The sequence below is a fragment of the Cricetulus griseus genome, chromosome 3 (assembly GCF_003668045.3).
Source record: "Cricetulus griseus strain 17A/GY chromosome 3, alternate assembly CriGri-PICRH-1.0, whole genome shotgun sequence".
NCBI classification, from domain to species: domain Eukaryota; kingdom Metazoa; phylum Chordata; class Mammalia; order Rodentia; family Cricetidae; genus Cricetulus; species Cricetulus griseus.
Window position 1 is genome coordinate 191,054,938 of NC_048596.1, and position 26,556 is coordinate 191,081,493.

The following is a 26,556-nucleotide window of genomic DNA, read 5'->3' on the forward strand; positions in this document are numbered from 1 at the left end:
ATAGATCAAGTTGAGGAATAAAACATCTTTGGAATCACCATTGCAGTTGCCGTTAGGCCCTCAGTACCAAACACCGGAAGTAGACAGAGTGGCAGGTCAGCACTGAACTGGAGTAGTGCCTCTGGCTGGCAGAGCATCTCTCTGCTGCATGTACCAGACATGGGGGTAGAGCTAAGTGTATGATGTTTGTAAAAAGAGAGTTAAAGCTGTGCATGACTAATCACCCTAGTATTATAGCTCTTTTACGTTGCATTGTCTCTCATGGGTAAGAATCCTTGAGGCACACCGAGGGTCAGGACACAAATAGAGAAGCTGTCACCCAGGAAAACAAGTCTAAAATGGGGAGGTATTTTCCTCCATTCTAACAATTAGAAACTGGAGTTAACTTGATGAAGTTGGAGTTAGAGAGATGTCTTAGAGGTTAGAGCATTTGCTGTTCTTGCCGAAGATCTGGGTTTGGATTCCAGCGCCACACAGCAGTTCTCAACTGCCTATAACTCTAGTTCTAGAGGATCTGATACCCTCTTCTGGCCTCCATGAGTACCTGTACTTACATGGTGCATAAACTTAGCCCCCCACCCACCCACCCATGCACACACACACACACACACACACACACTCACACACACCAAACCTTTAAGACAAAAAAATGAAGCCTTGGGCAAGGGAGACTTTAGTAAGAATGAATGTTGTGGACATTAACCTTGCTTTTGGGATAAGGGTCACCACTCATATTCTTAGATAATTAGTATTTTTATCTTATTTTACTCTGTTGCTTCTGTATTTTACAGTTTATTAACTCTGGGACTTTGGACTATGTTCTTTACCCCCAAGCCTTAGCTTCTTTATCTGAGAAGTGAGAAGACAGCAGCCAGCTGGAGTTGTGAGTGGTCAGATGGAAAAACAAAGCCACAGGAACAAAGCTACCCAGCATGGTATCTAGCAGCTCACTCAGAATTTCTGTGTTTAAGGCCTTATTTCTAGGACAAACATTTTAAATTTATTTTCTTAGCTTTTTATGGTAGACAATTTTAAATACATGCCAACACAGAGAGAAATATATGCTATGAGCTCTATGTGTTACAGGAGAGTCTTAGTTCTAAAGACAGATGTGCCAGGATCAAGACCTACTAGGACTAGAGTGAGTTCCTGTTTCTTCTCTTAAGAAATGAGAAGAAAATGGTTTAAGATGTACCCTTGACTGATACAGGAAAAGAATATTTGTTTGAGATTTATAAACTAACCAACTTAGGGACATCTGTACAATTTCACAGCTATCCAGGCAGTTTCATAACATTGGCATGTTTTTCTTGACTGCACAAAATTGCCAGTGGATATTGAAGGGAATTCGGCAAAGCTTTAGTTCTGTGTTGCTATACTGGAACAGTAGCCATACTTTCTGTAGTTGTTTTCCACATTGAGGACTGAGTCTTTTACATCAGCAATGCTAGGCAGGCACTATGCAGCTGAGCTGTATCCCCAACTGAAAATGAGAAGGTCTGGAGGTAGGGTTTTGCTTGGTTGCCCAGAGTGGCATTGCACTCACTCTAGCCCAAGTAGGTCTTGAACCTGGCACATCTGTCTTTAGAACTAAGACTCTCCTGTAGCACATAGAGTTCATAGCACATAGGAGCTCAGGACAGGAAAAAGAAACAGGTGAGTGTGTCCTGTTAAAGCGAGGGAGCTCAGCTCAAGAGAAAGAGGATGTGTTTGAATGGATCAGCTTTCAAGTGGTCACAAAGATGAAAGCTGCCTGGCAGGTGGGTGATGGCCTGCTGGATGAAGGGCTGCTCCATCCCCATCAATGGTTAGACGGGAGAAAAAATGAAAACATGCAGGCCAACACTGGTGCTTCCTATACTCCCATAGGAGCCAGCCTAGTTTTACAGATAGTATAGTATGCCTTTTAATTATTCTGTCTTCAGTGAAATATTCCCTTTTAATTTAATCAAGTTTACTTTTCCTTTTAAGAACGAGGCCTGGACACTTGCCAATATACATTGAAACATGAAACATTTTTTTTCTTAAATAATGAGTTCTTAGAACTCAATGAACAGTGCAGGTATGTATGATCCCAATTGACTCAAAATAAGGATATGTAGACCAGAAGAGGAAGATACACAGACTGAGTGTGACCCTTGTCCTTCAGTGCTAGCCAAGTTCAGACTCATTTTTGGTGCTGGTGTCCATGATTTGGCCTGGGAGAACAGTAATTAGGTATTTCTAAGAAATAAGTAGGTCTTGAGGGGCCGTACCTCCTGAGTGTAAATCTTTAAAATTGTTATTTATTCTCCTCACCCAGAGAATAACAATAGAACACACTTGGGGCAGCCCAACCTGAGACACTAGCAGGCATCCTGCCTGAGTTCAGTAGCAATCACTGAACTGCCATAGACAGTAATCATGCTTGCGACAAGCTTGCGCGCTGCCCTGCGGGAGAGCCGGTTTGAAGTGCTTAATGCGCCTCTCCACTGATGTGAAAGGGGAGCAAATGGAGAGAGTGCCAGCTTCGAGGGCTCAATCAGCACTTGGCAGCTCTACCCTACAGCTGCTCCAGGACGCTTCCACCATGCAGCTGCCTCATACAACTCTTGACATTCTCAACAATGAGGCCTGGGATATAGGCAAGCCAGTTGTACCTTTAGTTGCTTGAAATGGTCACAGTTTGTTGGAAAGAAAGATAAACAGGGGCCTAGAGAAGTGGCTCAGTGGTTAAGAGTGTTTTCCACCCCTGCAGACGACCTGGTTTGGTTCCTAGCACCCACATCTGGCAACTCACCCCTGCCAGTTACTTCGACTTCAGGATATCTGATGCCCTCTTCTGGACTCTTCAGGCATCTGCACTCATGTGACTATATAAATAAACATCTAGACTATTCTGCTCATTTCTAGATGAAGCACGGATAACCCAAAAGCTGGTTAAAGTTTCTGTTCTGGGAACACACATTGAAGGAAGAGTGAACGGCTAGTGGATTGGTAGAAGAAAGTTACATAAATTAGTTCTGAAAGCTACTTAGGACATAGATAAACCTGACATGTCCAGAACTGATGGACATCATTTTTCTAGGAGACAGACAATGTTTAAGTGATTAGAATTTGGTGTGTGTGTGGTGGGGGGGGGAGTAGAATTTTCTAATAATTTCAAGTTGTATGAAAACTATGTTTTTGTTTTTTGTTTTTTTTTAATGGAGATAGTTTGTGAAACTTATCTTTCAGCTGTTAGCTTTTGTTCTCTCAAAGGGAGAGCCTGAGCCAAAGGCAGACTTCAGATCATTTAAGATGTGATTTCAGAGAGCCTGATGGAGACGGGTAGAATTCAGCGATGAGATGTAGGAAAGGATGCATAAGCGTGTGTCTCTAAGTTGGGTCAGTGCTGCGACAGCTAGCGCTCATTTGGGGAGAACTTTCTGAGGAGCCCCATGGAATGAATCTGAGAGCTGTCTGTTGGGGAAGGAGAGGCATCCGTCCCCAGGCACTCATCCCTGTCAGGCAGCCATGGTGCCATAGTGTTTTGGCTCCAAGCATCTTTCAATAGGCCGAGAACACTCCAGTGTCAGGGGCCTAAGTGTGTCTTTCTTTGTGTGTTGTGTTTTGGGGAGGGATATAGTTCAGAACGTGACAACCATCCTGCAAGCAGAAGCCTATTCTCTGCCGACCGTGCAGTTCAGATAAATAGCAGCTATCTAGTGAGTCATTCCTGCAATGAATACTAATCTGCCTGCTGCAGTGGCTCGTGTCTGTAATCCCAGCACTGTGAAGGTGGAGGAGGAGGATCAGGAGTTCAAGGTCATCTCAGGCTAGCATGAGGTATATGACACCTTGTCTCAAAACATTAAAATACCACTACTACCACCACCATAAACAATAGGGAAACAGCAGCAGCAGCAGCAGCAAAAACAACCAATTTACCAAGAACCTATTACACACAAAGCTTGTCTGAGGACCTGGGGACTTATCAATGTGCAGAATGCTCCTGTCTCATGGAGCTGGCCTTCTTAAGGAGCATGAGTCTGAAACTAGGCTTTGCTCCTGGTCTAGTTTCTGTCACCCATTAGGAACCAAGTGGGCACTTGTTCTCTCTGTAATAACACACCCGCTATCTTAAGCACGGGGTTTCCACTCATGCCAATGTTTAAGTGCTCAGCTTGGGGAGAATGCTGAGGGGGAGGGTGATTTCAGAGCTGCACTGGACTGAGGGTGTGTGATGGTCAAAGACCCTTATCCACGCTTTGATGGTGTGACCTGAACAAAGGGACTGCCCCGTACTTCTTTCCCTTTTTCTTTTGGGGGAACATAGTGCAGTTGTAGGTTTCTGCTTAAAACTCATCGCAGGCAATTGATGTTAACTTTTTAAAATTTAGTTTTGCATCCTGTGCTCCTTTGAGAATATAGCACTGTCCTCTCTCTCTAGAGGAAAATGGATATATCCATAGCCAGGCTCTTGTGTTGCGTTTTTGAGGAGAGGAAGGGCTAGTTCCTGGATTCTGAATGAAGCAATCCTGATGCTTCCCAGGAGTTACAATCATTAGTGACAGTTCAATATACACGTTTGCTTCCAGCCCCTTTTTATCCGTGAAAATTCATCAACTAGGATTAGAAAGAAAAAATGTGCCACTGAATGTTTTCAATTCTTTCTTAATGGATGCACTTCTAATAGAAATTTATTGGAATGTAATTAATAAGGTATTACTGATTTCAAAATTATGCTTTGCTAAACAATGGAATTTTCCTAAATAACTGGCAGGTAATAAAAAAAATTCAGTCACTGACAGCTTGTCACGGTTGAATCTAAAACCTAGGGGCAAAATACATATATTCTATGTAGTTTCCATTTCTAGACCCTGAATTTCTAAATTCTTCCTTATAAAATTTTAAATTTCTTCTTTTTTTTTGAAAGCAGAGACCTCTAATTATTGATTTCCTTATTTTATAATCGCTTAACCAGTTTGATATTCACACTGCAGGTAATTAATAAAGTAGCCCCTTTGATGGTCAATATGTGCAATTAATGTAAGGGAATTTGAAGGATTGGCTCTTAGAATGAGGTACATATCAAGGCCTTAATGTCTTCTTTGTTAAAGGTAGGTGAGAAATACAGAAACAAGTTCAGGCTCTGCAACATGTTTAGCAGCTTTTAAAAGTGGAATAGTTACTGTCTTTGTGGCTTAGTAATTATTCACATATTAAATGATGAAAACCTAATGTAAGTGTATGGAAAACAAAGATATGCTTCAGTGTATTAGAACCACTCTAACTCCTCATCCAATGGAAAAAGAAAAAGAAAAAAAGACAGCATGAACATTATCCTACTGGGAGAGAAGCAGTCATGCCAGATCCACCGAGGGAGCTACACTAGCATCCTCACAGTGGTGTTGATGGAATCTTGCTGGTTCACATTGGATGTGTGCATTTAAGTTGCAGGCCTGATGGAGGCCATGTTCCTCTACACTGGCATGAAGGACTTTCTGTAAAGTTACAATTTGTAAGTCACTGGAAATGGACTCTTCTATTTCAATTTTTTTCATTAGAGCCAACACTGTTGAGAACATCAGAGGCTCCGCTTTTCTGATTTCTTACTTAGGCTGATCTGACCAAAGTTGTTCAAATTTCCACTCATTTAAACAAGATGGAGATCCTGTCATGGTGAAGGAATATTCTTAGGTTATCCATTCATCAAGAAGTGGCTTTATTCAATGTTTGGTGTTAAATTTGAATCAAAACACATAGAGCCATGTGACAAGGGTCCTTACATCAACATTTTGTTGGATTGGAAGCAGAATCAACACATTAGTCATCTTAATTCATTTAAGTTGGCTTTCTTCAGAGTTCCCGGATCCAAAATCAACACATTTGTCGACAATATAGAGACTGGGAGGCAGGATGTAGTTTAATATACACCTCTGCCATGAGAAGCCAGTAGAGTCAGGAGAAGTTGAATGAGTGGGGTGAAACAGTATAATATGATTGGATGCAAATAGGATACTTACATTTTTTATTTTCTATTTGTTTTAATGAGATTGTCTTTATGTGTGGTTTGCAATTGAAATTTGTAAATTGTCCAAAATTAAACTTTCTACAATTATTATCCCACATGAATCCTGAACTTGGCTGTTGTAACTTAAAAAAAAAAAATTTAAACAGAGAAATTCTGTAAGTCAAGATCACTTTCATCCTGAGATTTGTTCTTATTTTACTTCAGATCAGTTTAGAACCAAATGTTAAAAAGTGCATTGTCTGTTCCTTAGGTCAGCAAACTGGCACGTGACCAAATCTAGCCTTGTGAAGCCTTGCCTAATAAAGTATTATTGGATATCAGGACACCTGCTCATTTGCATATCATCTAAAGTTGTTTCCACAGTTTACCGTCAAAGCTGGCCAACAAACTCAAGACATTTACTGTCTGTTTCTCTCTAGAAAACACTTGCCATCCTGGTGATGTATGCTTGCAATCCCAGCATTGAGGGGGACTGAGGCAGGAGAATTGCTGGGAAAAGAGCTTTCTGATAAGATGCTCTTCTGGTAAACTTTCAGCACTAAGAAAGCTCGTGTTGGGGCTGGAGAGATGGCTCAATAGTTAGGAGCACTGGCTGTTCTTACAGAAGACTTGCAAGGGTTTAATTCCTAGAACCCCATAGTGACTCAGAATTGTCTGTAACTCCAGTTCCAAGTGATCTCAGGATACCTGGATATCAGACACATTCATGATGGCTAGACATACATGCAGGCAAAACACTACACAACAACTGCTACCATTACTACCATTACCACACCACTAACAATAATAATAAATTAATTTTTAAGAAAGAAAGCACACCTCACCTAAAGAACTGCTGCCCGGTTTATTTATTTATTTATTTATTTATTTATTTATTTATTTATTTAATAAGATAGACACCTAAAGTATTCTGTTTCCTTTCTTTGTATTGGCTTGCCAGCATGTTCAGAACTCACATTCCAGTGCTCAAGGGCATTACCAACTTCATTCAGGTTCCCCATTGATGAGCTTTTCTTGACAAGGGTACACATTATCTCTCTTAAGAACATCTACTTTTTGTGGTATGACTTAGCAGCATTGCACTTGATCTTTCTTAGCCTGAGAAACACTACCTTAGCTGCACTAAACCCTGCACATTTTGTTTGTACCCCTGTGACTTGGCAGATGTGTGCACATAGCCATAACCTCCCCCTCATCAAGACAGAGTATGCTTATGTCTCTGTAAAAACTCCCTTCCTGCCCCCCCAACACCCCCAGGCCATCATGGAATGCCCAGTAATTTTGAAATTTCTTGTATGTGGGTGTTTGTTACACAGTGGGCTTATCTGTTTATTATTTTGAGACAGAGTCTCTCTCTGCCTCTAGCAGACCTGTGCAGATTAGTCGAGCTTTGAACTTTTGGAGATAATCCTGCTTCTGCCTCTCAAGCCACCCTACCAGCTTCTGTGTTTGCTTGTTTGAGACATGGTCTCCGGTGTAAGATTCCCTAAGTAGAGGATGACCTTTTACTCCTGATCCTCCTGCTCTCACCTCCCAAATGCTGGCTGGGGGGTATGCCTGGCTAATGGCTGAACAGTATAGCTAGTCCACAAACAAGAGATTCATTTCTTTTGTATAGACTTTTGTACCCACTTTTAAATTTTCATGGGAGGATGTGAGGCATAACTTACACTGGGAACATTTTATGAATGATGTATTAGTGGTGAGCCTAACACACTGACCTGCTGACAGGAGAATGTGAGGCATAGCTTACATGGAGAACATTTTGTGAAGGATGTATTAGTGGTGAATCTAACATGCTTTTCAAGGAGTCTGTTGAGGATCCTAAGGTTACAGTGTCTTAATATTCCCATTTTACAGATGAGGAAACTGGGGCTCATAGAAGCTAAGCATGTCAGTTTGCTGGTGCTGATTTAACAAAGTTCTGTCAACTGGGTGGAAATTTACTGTCTTATGTTTCTGGATGCCAGAGATTCAAAATCAAGGTGTCAGCTAGCTGGTCTCCACAAAAGACCTCTGTTTATATTCACATGCTGTTTGCCCTGTATTCTGGGTCCAAACTCCTGTGTTGTAGAAGTCATTGGTCAGAATGGAACAAGGCCTCTACTCATGACCTCACTTTAAATTGACTGCCTCTTTTTGACCATGTTTTAGTAAGGTGCACTCTGAGGGGATGGGGTAATCTAAGGTCTTCACTATAGGAATCTTTTCAGGGAGAATGTCACCATTCAAGCAATAACTCTTTCCCTAGAAAGTGGTGGGGACATGATTCTAAGTCGTGTCCCTCTGACTCAAAGAGGAACTCCTATGTGGACCCTAAGAATCTTGTTTTGTGAATTAGGCATGGTGTTACATGTAGTCCCAGCATGTGGGAGGTAGAGAAAGGAAGATGTGAACTTCAAGGCCAGCCTTAGCTATGGAGAGAATTTAAGGCCAGCCTGTGCTACATAAATCTTGCAAAAAACAAACAATAAAAAACCAAATGTAAGCTAACAAACAGAACAAGAAACAAGAGAAGAATGCAAAAGTCACTACTGCATTTGGTTTTCTATGGTGCTAGGAAGCATATGTGTGCATACTTTTGTCTTATTGCTGTGAGATCGAGAAAGCCAGCATTCAGAGAGACAACTCTGAGCAGTTTTGTCAATGAGGAGGCTATAAGGGGTCTTGAGTTCAGTGTTTTCCCCTTTATCTTGTTAGTGTTTCACCTTGGCTTTCCTAAGCCCCTGTTTCTATATTATACTTTTGGGATAGTACTGTAGACTCAACGGCAGTGAGGACTGAAGGGGGTCTGTGATGCAAAAGTTGCATGTCAGTATGATGTCCAGACAAAGCATGCTGTCATAGAAGAGAGAAGGTGACTTTGTGCTTCCACAAGATCAGGGGTATTAAGGTTTGAATATGGTTAGCTGTTATAAGCTCTTGTGTTGAATACTTGGTCCCCAGCCTGTGGAAGTGTTTGGGTAAGAAAGTAAGCTATAGGAGTCTATTTTAGGCAAGTAGTTCACTGTGAGGTGTGTCCTTGGGGACTGTATCTTTATTTGAGATCTAACCCCCTCCTCCTGTCTTCCCTGAGCTGGGTAGTTTTAACACATGCACTGCTGCCATGATATTCTACCTAAGCCTATGAGCCCCAGAATCTATAGCCTTCTGCAGTGATGAGCCAAAATAAATCTTTTTTCTTCTCCTTGAGTTATTTTTGTTAGGTATTTTGTCACTGGTAAGAAAAGTTACCAGTTCAAGAGGCTCTCAATCTTGAGGGGACATTAGAGTTCCCTGGAAAGCTTTTTATAACACCAGTCACTGGACTCTCATCTCCAGAGCCTCTGGTTCAGTGGGTCTGGTCCTGGAATGGGAATTGCATTTCTAACCAGTTCCTGGTGATGTTGCTATTGGTGCAGGCCCCACACAATGAATAGGAAGCAAGAGACCTTGGTTTCATGCGTAGGCCTGTCCATCAGTTTTCCTAAGAGTCCGAGAAACTCTAGAAAGTAAGGTCTCAGATGAGAGTTCTCTTGGATTCTCCTCAGTTACTCCTTATTTGGGGATGCTGGGTATTTCAGTGTTAGTTCCATGGTAGCTGAGGTTAGGGGCATAGAGGATACTTTCCCTCTTTGGCATAGAGAAGACCTGGCCAGAAGTTCCTTGTCTTAGTGTGCTGGGGCTGCTGTAGCAAAGTCACACAGTCTTTCCTCTGTGTAACCCGATCCCTAGTGCCATCCTCTCTTCAGAGAAGGACACACACCCTATCAGATTAAGAATCTACCCCTCGGATTTTAATCAGCCTTAGTTACCTCTTTGAAAGTCCCTATCTACAGTTTCGATCACACAGAGGTTATGGCTCCAAAGTGTGAATTGTAAAGATGTGATGCCTGTTATCGTGACTGGATTGAGGCCCTAGGAGATGTGTAGAACAGGCCTTTGGGTTTGTAAGAGAGGCTGCTGGCTGAGACAGATCATTATGATGGTTTGGGAATGTAGTGAAAAAACAGAAGGTGGAGGCTCTGCTAAGGAAGTGCCTTGCCCCATCTCTATTCTGCTTTTTTTTTTTTTCTCTCTCTCTCTCTCTCTGTTTCTTGTCTACCATGATGGGCTGCAACCTCTGTGGTCACATAATGTGATGAAACTGACCATGGAATAAGACTCTTGACATGTTCTCCAACTTAAGAAATTCTTTGCTTTCAGAGTAAGGCACAGTGGTGCCTGCCTGTAACCCTGACATTTGGGAGGCTGAGGCAAGAGGGTCAGGAATTTAAGACTAGCATGGGCTACATAAAACTGTGTCTCAAAGTTAAAAAAACACAAAAAGGTATGCTTATGTGCTTATTATATTTCCCTTTCTGTATCTGTTTTAACATGCCAAAGAAAATCAAGTATACTTTACTGTAATGGAGACTCTAAAATGTGTACTTGCAGGGCAGCCTGCATGTTTGAGCTAATAAGAATGAGTGCTAGTTGAGCACGCTTCCCTCAAGCTGTTTAACCGATGATGGGAAAGCTCCACCAGAGTCTCCAGGAACAACCTTCTGCTTGCTTATGCTCCAACTGCTGGGAGCCAGCATACCTCCTGGCAAGCAGTTTGAACCAAGTTCCCTGCAAACTGAAATCTTATGTGAGGGCTCTAATGCCTCCACCAGCTCAGAGCACACTCTTTCTCCTTTCCAAATAGAAGTTGAGCCTAATCTCCAATCACCCACATTACTGATGTTGGAAACTTCTACCCAGACTTCTTGGAACAGAGGCAGCAGCTGGATGAGGGGAGCCAAGCGAAAGTGTACAGCTGGCTGAACTTCAAGAATCGGGCAAAATCAGCCTCAGCTAGAAGGTGCTTTGTGCATCCCTGAAGTTCATGTCAAGCAGGTGCCTGATCACAGCTAGTGTCGATTGCAAGGCTCCTGAGGAGTATGGAGTTTTAAAGCTTATGCGTTTCACTAGCATCTGCTTATGGTCGTCTAAAACAGGATATTCTCAAACGAAACACTCCTTTTCTCCTTCCCCTCCCAAGTCAGTATGGTTTTTGTGCAAGCAGATCTCAGTGAGCTTAAAAGTGATGGATAATTTCTTTTAACAGTCACTTGCTCAGCTGGGACCCAGGCACTGTAAATCACCAGGTGTGTTGCATCAAAAAGGTGTGGTGGGGGCTGGGGAGAGGGCTCAGTTGGTAAAGTCCTTGTTGAACAGGCATAAAGGCCTGGATTCATCCTCAGCACCCATGGAATAACTGGGTGTTCTGGTGCATGTCTATAAATTTAGCATTAGGGTGGTAGAGACAGATTCCTTGAGCTCTGTGCCAGCTAGCTTCCCACTGCATTCAGGAATACACCCTATTTCAGAAAATAATTGTGGGGCATTATTGAGGAAGAAACTTGACATCAACCCCTGGCCTCTTTGTATTTGTACCCCACCCACCCACCCCCCATACAGTGTGCTTCCCTCTGTGTATCACTGTCTATGGAAGAAGTGATGAAGACCTTTGTCCAGTTCTGAAAGCTAGAGTTATGGCTGCCTTCCATTCCACATCATTATAGGTGTGGTTACTTCAAGCAAAAGGGGGTAGGGGGGTCGGGACGGGAACAGTAAGGTAGGGGCTTTTTCTTAATGTTTCAACTTGAATTGTGATAATGTCAGCATTTATGTTTGATAACAACAGAACAAAACGGCAACAGACACACTGCCAAGACATTAGATTTTGCAGACTTCAAAAGTAAGAATGTTAAAGACATCATCCAAGACAGTAATCTGGTTATGTAGATTATTGGAGATATTTTTCAAAACTGACTCCAAGAAAAGGGTGATCTTTTGACATCACACTCTCTTTTTTTTTTTTTTTTTTTGAGTAAGGTCATAATGGGTCAAGAGCAAAAATATGGTAACTGTGGCTGTGTATCTATCCGGGAATAGTGAACTTAATCCCTATGTATATGAAAAGTTTATGAGTGTTGGAGAATGAAAAGTAAATTTAGGCTGGGCTTGATGGGACACACCTTTAATCCCAGCACTCAGCAGGCAGTGGCAGGGAGTTCATTGTGAGTTCGAGGCCAGCCTGGTCTATATAGTAAGTTCCAGGCCAGCCAGGGCTGCACACCAAGACCTTATTGCAAAGGAGAAAGAAAAGTGAATATGGACACTTTAAAGGTGAGCTGCAAAAAAGTGCCAAATCATCCTAATATTGTGTCTGGGCCCTTCAGGAGCAGAAAGAACTTAATCTTCTCAAGAGTATAAGTAATGTACCAAGGTCACTGGAATTTTTTTAAAAAGTGCTTGAATTAGAAGAGTGATTCAGTTTTCAAAATGATGGACTGATGGATAGGACAGTAGAGTGGGTTTTCAGTGCTAAGAGCTCCCAGTGTAGTCAGAGTTCCTCTCCTCCTCCTCTGTCCCCATACCTCATCCTTCTCTTTCCCTCTCCTACTCCTTAGAGTCCTTCTTCCCTGCGGCCTTCCCTCCCCCTCATTGTTATTTAAGTACTTCTAACTGAACAATTTCTTAGTGGACAGGCATGAGAATGTATGTTTGGATAGAGGCTGATCACAGGCCCACTTTTTCTTAAGAAAGTTCTAAATGAGACATTTTTATCAATTCCCTTCCCCTAAGGTGCAGAGACCATTGTGGAAAGGGAGGTGGAAAGAATGTAAGAGCTGGAGTGTAACAGGCTTCCTTTTGGGCCACCAACCAGCTCCGAAATCATGACATGGAGACTTGTTATTAGTTATGAATGCTCCGCCTTCTCTTCACTCTTGTTTTAATCTGTTTCTATCTACATTTTGCCTTGGGGCTTTTTACTTTTCTTTCATTCTGTTTATCTTGCGTTCTTATTTCCCTTGTGTTTGGCTGGCTTCTGGCTCAGGTGTTTCCTCCTTCTCCCTAGTTCTGTCTTCTTTCTTGTTCTCTGGAGCCTAGATTTCTCCTCCTACTTATTCTCTCTGTCCACCAGCTCTGCCTATCCCTCTACTGCCTAGCTATTGGCCATTCATCTTTTTATTATACCAATCAGGTGCCCTAGTCAGGCTAGGTGAAATAGCAACACATCTTTGCATAATTAAACATATGCAGCATAAAGAAATGTAACACACCTTTACACAGTTAAAGTAATATTCCACTACCCTGGAGGATTGGAGGGGTGCTGTGAAAGGCCTGGGCATGACCTGGCTATTGCTTTCATGAACTCACAGATGCTGTGGCTACCCGCATGAGAACAAGCCAGCCAAAATTCTGATATGGGTAAGCTGATCTCCAGGCCCATGTGGAGGAGCTATGGACAGTTTATAGTTTTGGGGGAGGGAGAATCAGTCTTTTTTTGAGGACGTGGCCACTGGTAGGATTCTCATGCCCCAGTGGATGGCCCCACATCTTTACACATGTGAGAAGTACGGGTTAGACTTAGTACATTATACAAAATAAAATAAAATGTCAAAAGCATTGTCTTTGCATGAGCCAGGCCCAGGCCCCTCGTGGCTGACTTCTGCTCTAAATCATTGAAACTCTCAGACAGCTCAGAAGCACTGAGGCCTGGGCAGTGAGAGGAAGTCCTCCCGCAGCTGCACAAACGGTACGGGCTCAGCAGTACAATCCAGCCTGTGTGTAGATTCTGCTGGGTTCTCCTGTGTTCTTAAAGTGGATGGAAGTAAATCCTTCAAAGTGCAAAAGGCCAAGCTTCAGGGTAAATCTTTCCTCTTTGGCATACCAGAAGCACTTTGCTGAGGGTCTAGAAGGACAAGAATTGAGTGTGTATCCGAATTAGTGAGTGTACGTGTGCTGTGAGTGTGTGCTTGCATGTGTGTGAGTATTAAAATAGAAGCTTGAGCTGAAAAGAACATAAACTCCTGTGTACTGTGTGTGAGATCCTAGATCGATGGTGTCCCCACTTATCTTGATGCCAGTGAGCCCAAGAAAGCTGTCTTGCTAAGTCAGTGTTCTCAGCATCTAAAAGGCAGGTTTTCAAACATTTTTCATCAGGAGGCCCCTGTTCTCTTTAATTTTTGTCCTGTTTCTAATTAATTGTACTCAGGCTTTGAAGCATGTTTGTTATAGTGACATGTACACTTTGCTTAAAGAGCAACAAACAACAAGCCTCTGTGGATGGAGTTACTGGTATTTTTTGGAACAGGGGGCTGGTAGTGGCCATATGAACTTGATTCCATCAAGATATTCCTTTTAACGTTTGGATTTGAAAGTCTTGAAAAATTGAAGGGGGAAAATGTGAGATCATCCCAGGAACTCAACAGTGTTGAGTTCCCATTAGGTTGGAAGCAGGAAGGGGGCTAAATTCAGTCTGAAAAGCTGTTACCATTCTTGGAAGAATGTGCAGAGGGGTTTATTTCGGTGGACCAGTTATCCCTTGTGGGCCTTACAAATGAACGGTCTCTGAAGTCAGTTGTGAAATGGCGCTAATTCCCTGCTCCAAGATGAAATATGAGAGAGTAGCAAATGACAGAATTGGAGGATAGATTCCTCGAAGCAGGAATGTCAGTGTAATAGGGTAGCCAAAGAGGTCACAGTTCTTGGCTTTCACCTGGTAATACAGAAGTGAAAAAGGCTTGAAAACATTGCTGACACTGAAGCATGAGCTGTGGGAACCATTCTTATTGGAGAAGAGCAAATTTGTAAGTCATTGACTTAAGTTATCCAAGCCAAGCAAGTACACATACAGTGGTGGGCCAGTGCTGAAGATTTCCTGGGGGGGGGTACAGCAACTTCTATTACCATATTAAACAGACAGAAGAAGTTCTTTGTGGTGAGAGGGTAGTGGGGTGTTCCACAGTGGTTCCTCCTTCCCTCATAAATACCCATTAAAGCTTCTTCCAGTTGCCCCACAGTGGTCCATCTTGACTGTCAACCTTGTTGTCTTGAGAAAGGAACTCAAAGAAGGAAGTTGGAGAGAGGAACCAAAGCAGAGGCCACTGAGGCACACTACTTCCCAGCTTGCTTCCTTTGGCTGACTGACAACTACTTTTCTTATACATCCCAGGCTAACCTGGTACAGTCCACAATGGGCTGGGTCCTCTGTGGACTCTAATCAATTATCAACAAAGACATGCTCACAGGCTAGTCTGATGGAGTCAGTTCTTTAAATGAGGTTCCCTCTTTCCATGTGTGTCAAGTTGGTTGTCAGGATCAGCCTTCTCAGTGACATAAACCTTCCTTTGTATATCACAATGACACTTACTGCTAGTGACAAGGTGCTCTTGGTAGTTCAGGGTCCAGTTGGTAGTTATGTGTCTCCTCTGAACTTGGCCACACTGCCTGTCAGGACTCCTAGGTTTTATATGTCCCTTTACCTCTGTGTTCATTGCTTTCCTCTTGTATGAGAGCATGACAGCACTTCTGGGGTTTCCTTGAAGAGCATCTTAGAGTCCCTGTGTTGTATAAAGCACCTGGCATGGTGCCCAGCAGCTAGTAACCATCCTGGCTCCTTACAGGGATGTTTCCACGTCTTCCCTCCAAGTCAGACTGCTTAAAACATGCTTGGAGTTTGAATTGTTTCCTCCCGTTCTCATCTGCCTTTATTGCTCTGTATTAAAATTTATAAAGACCCATAAATTATCAATTAGATGTCATTCAGTTGGTTATTTTTAGTTTCCTACTATAACAGGCATATATGCACATGTTAAAAATTGAAATGGCATACATTGTAACATGTACAGTAAATCTTCCTTGCTCCCTAACAGTTGCGCTCTGAGTAATCAGTGTCAGTACTGTTTACACACATGCCTTCTTCATTTGTGTTGTATTTTGCCAGACATTCTATACTTTAACTTTTTGTGTGTCATATAGAGTGTTGAACTCAAAACTGTGTATTTTAGGTACATGTTCTACTACTGAGCTATATTCCTAGCCTAGCCCAACTTCATCACGCCCCACCCCCACCCAGTATTGGGGATTGAAGGTAGAAGTTTATTCATGCAAGACAAGTGCTCTACTACTAGGCTACAACCTTGCTGTCCTGCTTAGCTTTAAAATGTCAACTCAGCACAATCTAGGGAAGAATTGCCTTGATCAAATTAGCCCATGGCCATGTCTTCGAGAAATTGTCTTGATTAATGATTGATGTAAGAAGGCCCAACCCACTGTGAGTACCATCTCTAGGCAGGTGTCCCTGGACTGTATAAGAAAGGAAACCGAGGAAGCCCCAGGATGAGCCAACAGGCAGTGTTCCTCCGCACTCTGTTTATGGTATATACTCATGTATTTTATGTGGCTGTGCTAGTCTGTGTGCACTCACAGAAACCCAAGGAGGATGTTAGGTAGATCTCCATGACTCTCTACCATATCCCCAAGGCAGGGGTCTCTCTCTGTAAATCTGAAGCTAGAGATAAGCTGTTTGCCATTAAGCCCTGGAGACAACCCCAGTCTCTACCTTTGACAGTGCTGGAGTTAGAGGCTAGATGCATGTTCATCCAGCGTTTTGCTGGAACCTGATCTCAGGTCCTCATGCTCTTACCACTGAGCTATCTTTCCAACCCCATTCCATTCTTTTTAAGTGCAGCCCATACATTTTAATCTCTGCATGCCAGTTGTTTGGTTCAGCCTAACTGATGGCCAATTAGGTGGATTATGTTTTTTCTGCTTCTTACAAACAATGTGGCATCCAATGTTCTTCCTACATTGTTATGCACATGTGCGAGTCTATGTGAAGGCTAAATATTCAGTAACGAACTAGCTGGGACACAGAGCATGCCCATTTATCACGTGATATGTCCAGTTGTCGTCAGAGGTGTCTAGTTAATATACCCTCTCCACTTAATACATGAGGTTTCTGTTTCCCCCACACCCTGACAACTCAGGTACTGTTCAACACAATAGCAATTACAGAATGTGTCTTCATTGGGCCTGTCTAGGACTGGGCTAATTGTGATCTCTGGGTATTTTTCTTACCGTGGTTTCTAACCAGGACTGTCACTAGCAGGTCAGATGAGAACTTATTCACCCAGTGCAGTGGCAGCACTCGTAGCCAGCCTGAGGTCAGTTTTGCCTCTTGAGAGATCTCACACAGTCACTTGCAATTTATTATCTAACACTGCAAAACATTCTGGTGCAGTTATTACCCAAATCATAGAGATACAGCTTGGGGATGTTGAAAAAAAGATTCCCAGTGAACCAACCCATTTCCCACCCTTGTGTTCTCATCTCTTAAAGTGGTATCTTTCTTCTGATGCTCTACCTTGTGAGGGGTGATGAGAAAGCCTTGCAGCTTGTTAGGCACCTCTCATTGGCTGTGTCTGATGCCTGCCTCATTTCCAAAGCAGGGATGGTTTTAACTTATTTTCTCTGGAGAGGTTGCATGTCTTATCATTTATTAAGAGTTGGTGGCTGTGTATTCTGTTTGGTGAGAGTGATGTGTGACTAGAACTCAGAGGTATGCAATTAAAATGGTGTGGATGGTAAGCGTGATCATGCAAGGAGTTATGCAGGGAGTTCAGGTAACTACCGAGTCAGCAAAGCGGGTCATGAAGCAAAGCTTCATCTCTGGGATAACTGTGTGTCCCAGAATTCCCTCTGCAGCCTTGGGAGAAGTGGGTTTCAGTAGTCAATGTCATATCATTATAATTTCATTTACAGTAGTTAGATTTGTTTAGAAAGTGGTTTTTTTTTTTGTTTTTTTTTTTTTTTTCCAGACAGGGTTTCTCTGTATTGCTTTGGAGCCTTTCCTGGAACTCTCTCTCTAGCCCAGGCTGCATTCGAACTTACAGACATCCACCTGTCTCTGCCTCCTGAGTGCTGGGATTAAAGGGGTGTGCCACCAACACCTGGCTGAAAGTGTGGTTCTTGCAGATCCTTAAAACTACCAGTTTTGTTGTTGTTGTTGTTGTTGTTGTTGTTGTTGTTGTTACAACCCAGGGCCTCGAACATGCTAAGCAAGCAGTCTGCCCAAGCTAGTGGTTTATTCATACAAAAACTATGCGGGCTGGGGAGATGATCTCATGGATTAAAGTGTTTGACATGAAAGGGTGATGACCTGAGTTTGAATTCTTAGAACCCACATAAAAGCTAGGTGGTACTGAGCATCCATAACCCCAGTACTTCTTTGGTAAGATAGGAGGCAGAAAAAGGGGAACCTCCAGAAGCTCTTGGGCCAGCTAGTCTGGTGTACACAGTGATGATCAGTAGAGACTCTGCCTCTGAGTAAACCTGTGGCAGTTCTCTGAATTATGCATGCTCTGTTTTGTGTGTGCACACTCACCCACCCACACCCAAACCAAACAATAACTCCAAGGCTAAATTGTTCCCAAATCTAATGTCACCTGAAAGATGCAGGCTTATCTTTCTGTTCTATACATGATGAAGGCCCATGGGGGCAGATTCTCTGACTTGTTTCTTGGGTCCTAAAGAGTGCATCAGTGGTCTATTCTTGATGTGTGTGGGCATACAATGGGTGTTGCTCCACCATTTTTGTTTCCTTTTAATGGCGTACAGTTGCAAGTAATGTTTGTCTCCAGTGTTCCACAATTATAAATTAATAATAACGGCCCATTAGAAATTACTGGTGTCGTAAGTCCCAACTCCTTTGGGCATCTTAATAAAAATGATAATTAAAACCATAATTTACAGTAAATGGGGACACTGCCCAGTACATTCGCAATATGGAAGAAATTAAAAATCGCCAACCAGAAAGAATATTCCTGGCACCATGGAAGAAACTGCCTTGTTCTTTGAGCCCATGTCCATGTCACCTTTTCAGGACTTGTTGGGTCTGGCTTCCCACCCTGAAGTCTTTTGTGCCTGTGGAATCTGTGGGCAGCTCTGTGCTTGTCTGTATGGCCACCTGCTCTGAGCACAGACCTTCCCTTCTGTGTGTTTTCTGTTCATGAAAACAAGTAGCTAGGCCCACCCACACTTCTGGAGAGCCTCTAGTACCTCCTGGATGCTCACTCGACCCTAGATTTAGACAGTTGCTATGCTTTGTAGTTATTTTCCAATTTACAAATTTAGCCACACAATGTAAGAGGGGTCTTTGTCCCCACCTGGCTGATCACAGTGCTTCCTTGTCTGTACCTACTTCGTCATCTTCCTGGCCACTGGAGGGGCTTTAATTGGATAAAACAATAGCAGTAATAATAACTCACAGTGTTGCATTCTGTCCAGAGTATTTCCTCAACATCCTCTTGTCCATTGGTTTGCACAGTTCAGTCTCCATTCTTTTTTCCATATTGTTCCCATGATACTCCTCAGCAATCCCTAGTCTTTTGTCATTCCTGGTGCCTTTCTGTGTGTCTGTTTCTTCCTTATCTCCTTCAGTCCTGATGTAGTTTTTGACCCAGGGTTCCTGCTGCCACACAACGACACATTCTGATGCATGTAGATCCATGAAAGGTCCCTGATTTGCCAGTCTGCCTGTGCCTGCCTTAACAAAGCTGAGTACCACTGGGCTTCCCTAGGCATAGCTGGAGTACTAATCTCTTGTTTGGCAGAGTAGGACTTGGCATGACTTAAATAAAATCTCAAACAGCTCAACAGGAAATATTCTTTAAGATTTTGAGGTGAGGGAACATAAGTTTTCTTGCTGTTCTGACTAAATAGTTGACAGGAAGCAACTTAGAGGAGGAAGAGTTTAGTTTGGTTTGTGGTCATGCAGCAAGGGTGTGAGTGGTGGATGGTGGTCAGGCAGCAAGGCTGTGAGTGGCTGGTCACATTGTGTACCTAGTCAGGGAGCAGAGAGAGAGAGAGAGAGAGAGAGAGAGAGAGAGAGAGAGAGAGAGAGAGAGAGAGAGAGAGAGAGAGAGAGAAATGCTCACATACAGCTTACTTCTCCTTTTTCTTCTTTTCCAGGGTCCTGGCCCATGGAATAATAGCACTCATTGTAGGTTGGGTTGTCACACATCAGTTACTCAGTCTAAAAACTCTCTCATAGATATGCCAAAGGTTTGTCTCCTAGGTGACTTTAGACCCTGTCAAATTGACAATCAATATTAGCCTTCACAGAGAGTTATGTTTAGTGTCCATGCCTGTATATAGCTATTAGGGGGCTGAGGCAGGAGGATCATGAGTTAGAGACCAGCCTTGGCTATGTCACAAGAACTTGGCTTACAGCAACAACATAAGACCTGAATGAACCATCCATCTGGGCATATGGTTCCTATAGTGACCTGGTGGGAAATGCCAACAGCATGGATGTCAGTTCACTTTGGCTTACCCAAGATGCTGGTTTGGCAGTAGCTCCTCAGTCAATTGCTGTCATCGAGGCTATTATAGCTTCAGTGCTCTCATCATAGGCTCCTTCAGAAATGCTTGATCCTGCAGCTAATTCAGTTAGGAATGAAAGAAGGACTAATGTGGGGGGCAGTGAGAGAGAAAGGGGGAGATATTGGGGGAGGGGAGGAACAAGAGGATGGAAAGGGTGGCTGAAGACAATGAGGCAAATAGAACTGTTTGGGCACTTGATTTGTTCTGTAATTAGCCATTTTGTAATTTCTATCCCAGAGAATGAAAACTAGGATAAGGTAAGGGGGCGTTTAGTTTTGGGAATACATTTTCCATCTTAGATATTTGTATTTAAAACTTAAAACCTGAAACCATGAGGTATTAAACCCCCATGGCCACTTAGCTCTCCTGACCAGATCCCCTACTGCAGATGCTAGGAGACCTTGCTGCCCATTGTTTAAAAATGCCTTCCGTTATTTATTCTCTTCATATTATTAGCGTTAAATATTCTCCCGCACCCACTGGCCATCTCCTCACGGTTAAGCTGCTGCAATTTAAACATTGTCATGAAGTTAATTTTTTATAAGATGAATCAGGTTATTAAATTTAGTAAACCATTGCCTTCATTATTTTGCACCAACTTTGGCACCATGCAGGATTGGCTTAGCACTACTACATTTAGCTAATTAAGCTGGCCATCAGCCGCAGTGTTACGAGCATGAGGGATGCTGTCCTCATGGGCTTTACCCAGGACTTAGCAGTAGGTAATGTTATTAAACTTTTTTTTTAATTTATAAAACTCCATACTCTGGAGATGTGGTTTGCTATAAACGTGTTATTGTCCTTGCTGTTAAACCATCATCTTTTGAAATATCTCCTGCTTTGTTTTTGCTCCAAAGGCGGTTGTAAAGGATTAGAAAATGGACTTGTCGGCAGTAGCTTTGACAAGTCGACTAGCTGTGTGTACAGCTCTGTTTAGATAAAGGGAGATGTAAGGTCCAGAGAATAGCTTTACGAGACACAGAGACAGATGGCTTAGCTGTAGTTCCAGTCAAGACATATCTGAGGGAGAGAAGGTACACGCTTACCTCAGCAGCCTGTTGCTGCCATCACACTGGATGCCCAGCTTTCAGTAATACAGGGTCCAATGCAGTAGGTCATTTTGTCCGGTGAGGTATCCTGACTTACTAGGTTTGCTTGGGAGAATAAAAGGTGATGGAAAAGGCTATGTTTTCTCCCTGTAGATTTCTAAGCAGTGCTATTCTAAACTGTAGTTAGTAGTATTCTTAATAGGATTTTAATATTTAGTCTTTATTAAAAAGCCAGTTACCCATTCATCTAGGTTGCTCTTCAAAACAAGGTGGATTATTTCAAAGCTGCACAGCATTGTGGCCCCTTAGCAGTCTGTATCAGCCTTCCTTCTGGGATGCAGAGATGACTAGACAGAGACAGTTATTTACTGCTAACCTGGAAAGCCAAATACAGCGATAATACCTGCCTGGCCTTGCATCCTTAAATAATACAGTTGTTTTGGTGTGGCACACACCTGCAATCCCAAAACTCAGGGTATAGAGCTCAGTGAATTGGAGTTTGAGGCCAGCATGGGCTATAAGTGAGTTACAAGCCATCCTAGGATACATAGCAAGATCTTGTCACAAACAAAACAAAATGGTTTCCAAGGAATGTCTGGGAACTGTGTTTGCCATCTTCCATGATTTGTATTTTAATACCATTTAATTTAAATATGATTAAAATATTTCTGGTCATTGCATTGACATGAAGATTTAGGAGTGATAGAGGTTTTGCCATTTTCTACAAGATCTTGTGGGTACATCAGGTCCTAGGGTGTTATTGGTTCCTTTGTGCTGCCTTCATGTAGGTTGTAGTGTTTCATCTACCATAGCTTCGAAGATGTGGCATTTTGGATGCTGGTAAGATGGCTCAGTGGGTAGAAGTGCTTGTTGTGCAAACCTGAGTTTAGCCTCAGAACTGAAGTTTGATCCTTGAAGCCCACAGTGGAAGTAGAGAACTGAGTTCTGAAATCTGTTCTCTGATGTCCACATATGTGCATGTGTACTACACCCCATTTATGCAGCAATAATAAATAGAATAAAATATTCTCTGATAGCCACATACATGCATATTCACACACACACACACCAATAATAGAATGAAACATTCTTTGATGCCCAGCACATGCACACATATTCATGTAATAATTATTAGAATGAGACATGTAGACTTTTTTTTAAAGCAACTATTAGTTTAAATTCATTGTATCTTAAAAAAATGTGATATTGGGCCTGTAGAGATGTCTTCAGTGGTTAAGAGGGCTTCTTACTCTTCCAGAGGACTATGGTTCACTCCCCCAGAATTCTTGTTGGGTGGCTCCAACCACAGGTAACTCCAGATTCATGGGATCTGATGGCCTCAGTGTGCAACACACGTGTGCAATATGTGCATGAACATTTGTATTAACAAACCATGTCTATAAAATATCTATCATTTTGCTGTTTAGAGCAATGTCTGGGCATTTGACTCTAGAACTAGATTGACTCTTCCCTGTCTCTCTTTGTGTTTCTCCATCCTTTGCTATCTTTTTTAGATGATTTTGAGATATGGATTCAATTTTTTTATACCATGTAGACTCTTTCAATTTTCTAGTTTATCCTTATGATATTTTTTCAGTAGTGCTTTCATAGAAGTTTGCCTTTTAAAACCTAATCTTAAAAATTTATTATCCTAAAGTAGTTGGAACATTTCAAAAAATCGTTTTACGGTTTATGGGATCTGTAGTCCTTTTAATTTTTTAAAAATATTTTAAAATTTAGGAAAACACTATACAAAATCTGAACATGCATTTGTATATGATTGGATGGGTTTGGAGATGAAACCACTATTGCAATTTACAGAGATTTCATTTATTTATATTTTAAAGATTTATTTATTTTTGCTTAGGACATAAAGATTTATTTATTTTTATTTTATGTGTATGAGTATCTTGCCTGAATGTATGTATGCATACCACATATGTGCCTAGTGCCCATGGAGACCAGCAGAGACCATCAGGTCCCTTGAACCTGTTAGAGATGGTTGTGAGCTGCCATGTGGGTGCTAGGCACTGAATCTGGGGTCCCTGGAAGGGAGGGCAGCCAGTGCTGTTAACTCCTGGGCCATCTCTTCAGACCCCATTTATATACTTTTACATTATGTTTATGTATTGTGTGAGTGTGGATTTGTTCACTTGAGTACATACAGTTGCACATAGAAGCCAGAAGAGGACATCAGATCCCTTGGGCCCGGAGTCACAAGTGTCTGAACCTTCTGATGTGGATGCTGGGAACTGAACTCAGTCCTTTGGGAGAGCAGCAAGTGCTTTCTACTGCTCTTTCTAGTTTCCCTGTCCTGGAAATCTTAACCATAGTGCTTCCAGCCACCATTTCTGATACCGTCCTTAGTGATCATTTGTGCATTTGCTTCTGCTTTTCTCTCTTTTGGGCTTTGGTAACATCGTGGCCTCTGTGTGTCTTACTATTTTAGGTTCTCATTCCAGAGAATGAGAATGTGAAATAATTGGAGGGATAACTGAGAGTCTGGATGGTGGATTCTTCCTCTCTAGAGCATGTTATTTTCCTTTACTTTTCAGTTAGATAGGGACAGGCCACTTTAATCCAGTCAGAAACTGAAGTGCCTGAGGCTGAGCTTCCTGAAAGGCAGGCCTGTCTCTGGTTCTCCTGTGAGGCAGTAGCTCTGGTATGTATGTACTACCACCCTTCCTTGTGGACCCTGGGCTTACTTTTATATCTTTCTCTGTCTGTAAGGGTACCACAAGCTCAGCCTGTCTTCTGTCTCTCATCTACTGCCATTGAACTATAATAGGACTTGAGTAACACACCATATTCCTGCTTTTTGCTGCCTCATCTTTCCATATCTTGGCCTCTGGAATTCTCAGTTGTACCTCCTTGTTACCTAGCTTCTCTGGGGCTAAGGATTGTAGCCTGGTTATCCTTTATTTTACATCTATTATCCACTTATGAGTAAGCACTTACCATATTTGTCTTTCTGGGTCAACCAGAACAACTCATTTATATCACTTTCTCTGACGATTTCAGAGGATGTGTATGTGGATACCTCTATGTATGTGTGTGCATGCACATATGCACACCAGTCACATGTGCACATGCCTTCACATATGTATATATACGTGTATATGTGTATCTATCTGTCTATCTACCTATCCATCTATCTATCATCTATCTGTATATATATGATCATTCTGCTGGTTTTCTAGTTGCTCTCACCAGGAAGGTAAGCGGGAGGGCCTAGGACACATAGACAGCCACAATTGATTTGTAAGTTCTGGAAACACTCATCACAGCAGAGCACGGGGGCTTCTCACCATAGTCTAGTCAGTCATGGTTGGCAGTGAAGCGACTGGCTGTGGCCTGAACTCTTCTTGAACTGGGTCTTCACCTTGAAATTGCTGTATTTGCTGGGCTAGCTATTTCACGTCTGTTGACCTGCTTTGTCAACAGGGCTCTGCTGTGGGTGATTCTCAACAAGTGGGTCATGACCTTTAGGGGGGTGGTATTCAAATGCCCCCTTTACAGGCATCATCTAAGATCATCATAAAACAGAGATATTTATATTACAGTTTATAACAGTAGCAAAATTACAGTTATGAAGTTGCAATGAAAATAATGTTATGGTTGTGGGGTTAACATAGGGAACTGTATTAAAGGGTCTCAGCATTAGGAAGGTGGAGAACCACTGGTCTGAAGTAAGATATTTTACCTATTATATCATTAAAGCCACTAACACTATAACATTAAAGCACAGTTTCACCCATTGAGCGTATCTCCTGACCTGTCCCATGTGCCCTGTCCCCTGTCTCCTGGGGCACAGAATCACCTCTGGTTAGGAACCACTTAGTTTTGTCAGTGGTGTCCACTAATGGCCCTTTATGACTTACATGTTGGCACTAGCATTGTTGCTAATGTGGACTTTTTCTTTTAACCACAGGGTTCGAAACCGCCAAATCCTTTGCCCTCCATGGTGCACATGTGATCCTGGCCTGTAGGAACATGAGCAGAGCCAGTGAGGCAGTATCCCGCATTCTGGAAGAATGGGTAAGTGCTTGGCTGATTTGTGTTTTAATCATCAAATGTGTACACCAGGCTGAGCACACAGAGGTTTAAGTGCAGTGCATGAATTTTATTGCTCTTGGAGTAATGTCTTTGTTTTTAAAGTCATCTTCACATTGTTTACTTCATGAAGAAAAGGATGAGTGAGACAGTTATTACCCATGCGTTTGTTTATAGTTCACTGTCAGTGTCATCGGCTTTATTACTCAGAGATTTGAGAATGTTTACTTATTTAAATCTTTTATTAAGAGAAATAAAACACAGCCAATGCCCATGAATGCAGCTGGGAAGTGTGTGTGCTCATATGACATTGTTTTTCTACTTTTGCAGTTGTCTGTCTGTCATTTATTTCATTTTTCACAGTTTCATACATGTATATTGTGCATGTTAGTCACTTTTGTTCCCCTATTACCCTTTCTAATCCCTCCTCCTCCTGCTGAGCCCCTTCTTCCCTATGGGTCCTCTTTGCCTCCATGAGTTAGGAGATAAGCTGTATGGACAGCAGGGCAGTGACACAGAAGATAGGCCTACCCATAGAATTCAAGGGCTGTCAGAGACTCACAAGGGAGAAAGATGGTAATACCTAGATGAGTCTTCTTTTCCTGCAGAATGAGAAGGGAAAAAAAGAAAAAGTCAAAGTCCTCCTGGGTCCTTGAAAGGTAAACATTCTTAACTATTTTTTGTGCTCCCTTCTAGAAAAAGGTTTCAAATATAAGCAAACACGTGCACACGCTGTTCTGTGCTTTGATTGTCTCACTTCATACACCACAAGATCTTTCTGTGGTGCGTCTAAATAGACTTTGGGCTAGGGCTTTGCTCACTGGGGTACAATTCCTGGCAAAAACAGCTCAGGAGGAGAGAGCATTTGTTTTGGCTCAGGTTTCAGCTTAGAGTTGACTGACTGCTTTGCTTTTAGACTGGTGAGGAGAAAAGCCATCACGGGAGAAGGCATGAGGAAGAAAAGCATGCCAGAAGGAGGGAGGGAAGAAAGGAGTGCTGTGACTGGGGGATGGGGAATTTATTGATTGGTTGATTGATTAATTGATTGATTGATTGATTGGGGTTTAAATGTATCTCTCTAGGACACCTCATGTGTCCTAGAGATCTGTTTCATCCACTAGGCTCCCCCTCCTAGTTTCCAGTACCTGCCAACAGTACCATCAGGTTCTGCATCCATCCATGAGGTCAGAATCTGTGATCTAGTCTTGTCCCCCTAAGCTTCACATATATGAACATTGCTGCCTCAGAGAATAAGCCTTCAATACATGAGCCCTTTGA

General features: G+C 42.4%; 1 protein-coding gene across 2 annotated transcripts in view; it reads left to right on the plus strand.

Annotated features, from left to right (window-relative positions):
* The window catches only part of Wwox (WW domain containing oxidoreductase), a 985,794-nt gene that overhangs the window by 26,198 nt on the left and 933,040 nt on the right, over nucleotides 1-26,556 (plus strand). For both annotated transcript variants that reach the window (XM_035442699.1, XM_027410805.2), the window contains exon 5: nucleotides 25,157-25,263. In XM_035442699.1, coding sequence (XP_035298590.1) covers nucleotides 25,157-25,263 — 107 coding nt within the window. The remainder of the gene's footprint in view (nucleotides 1-25,156; nucleotides 25,264-26,556) is intronic.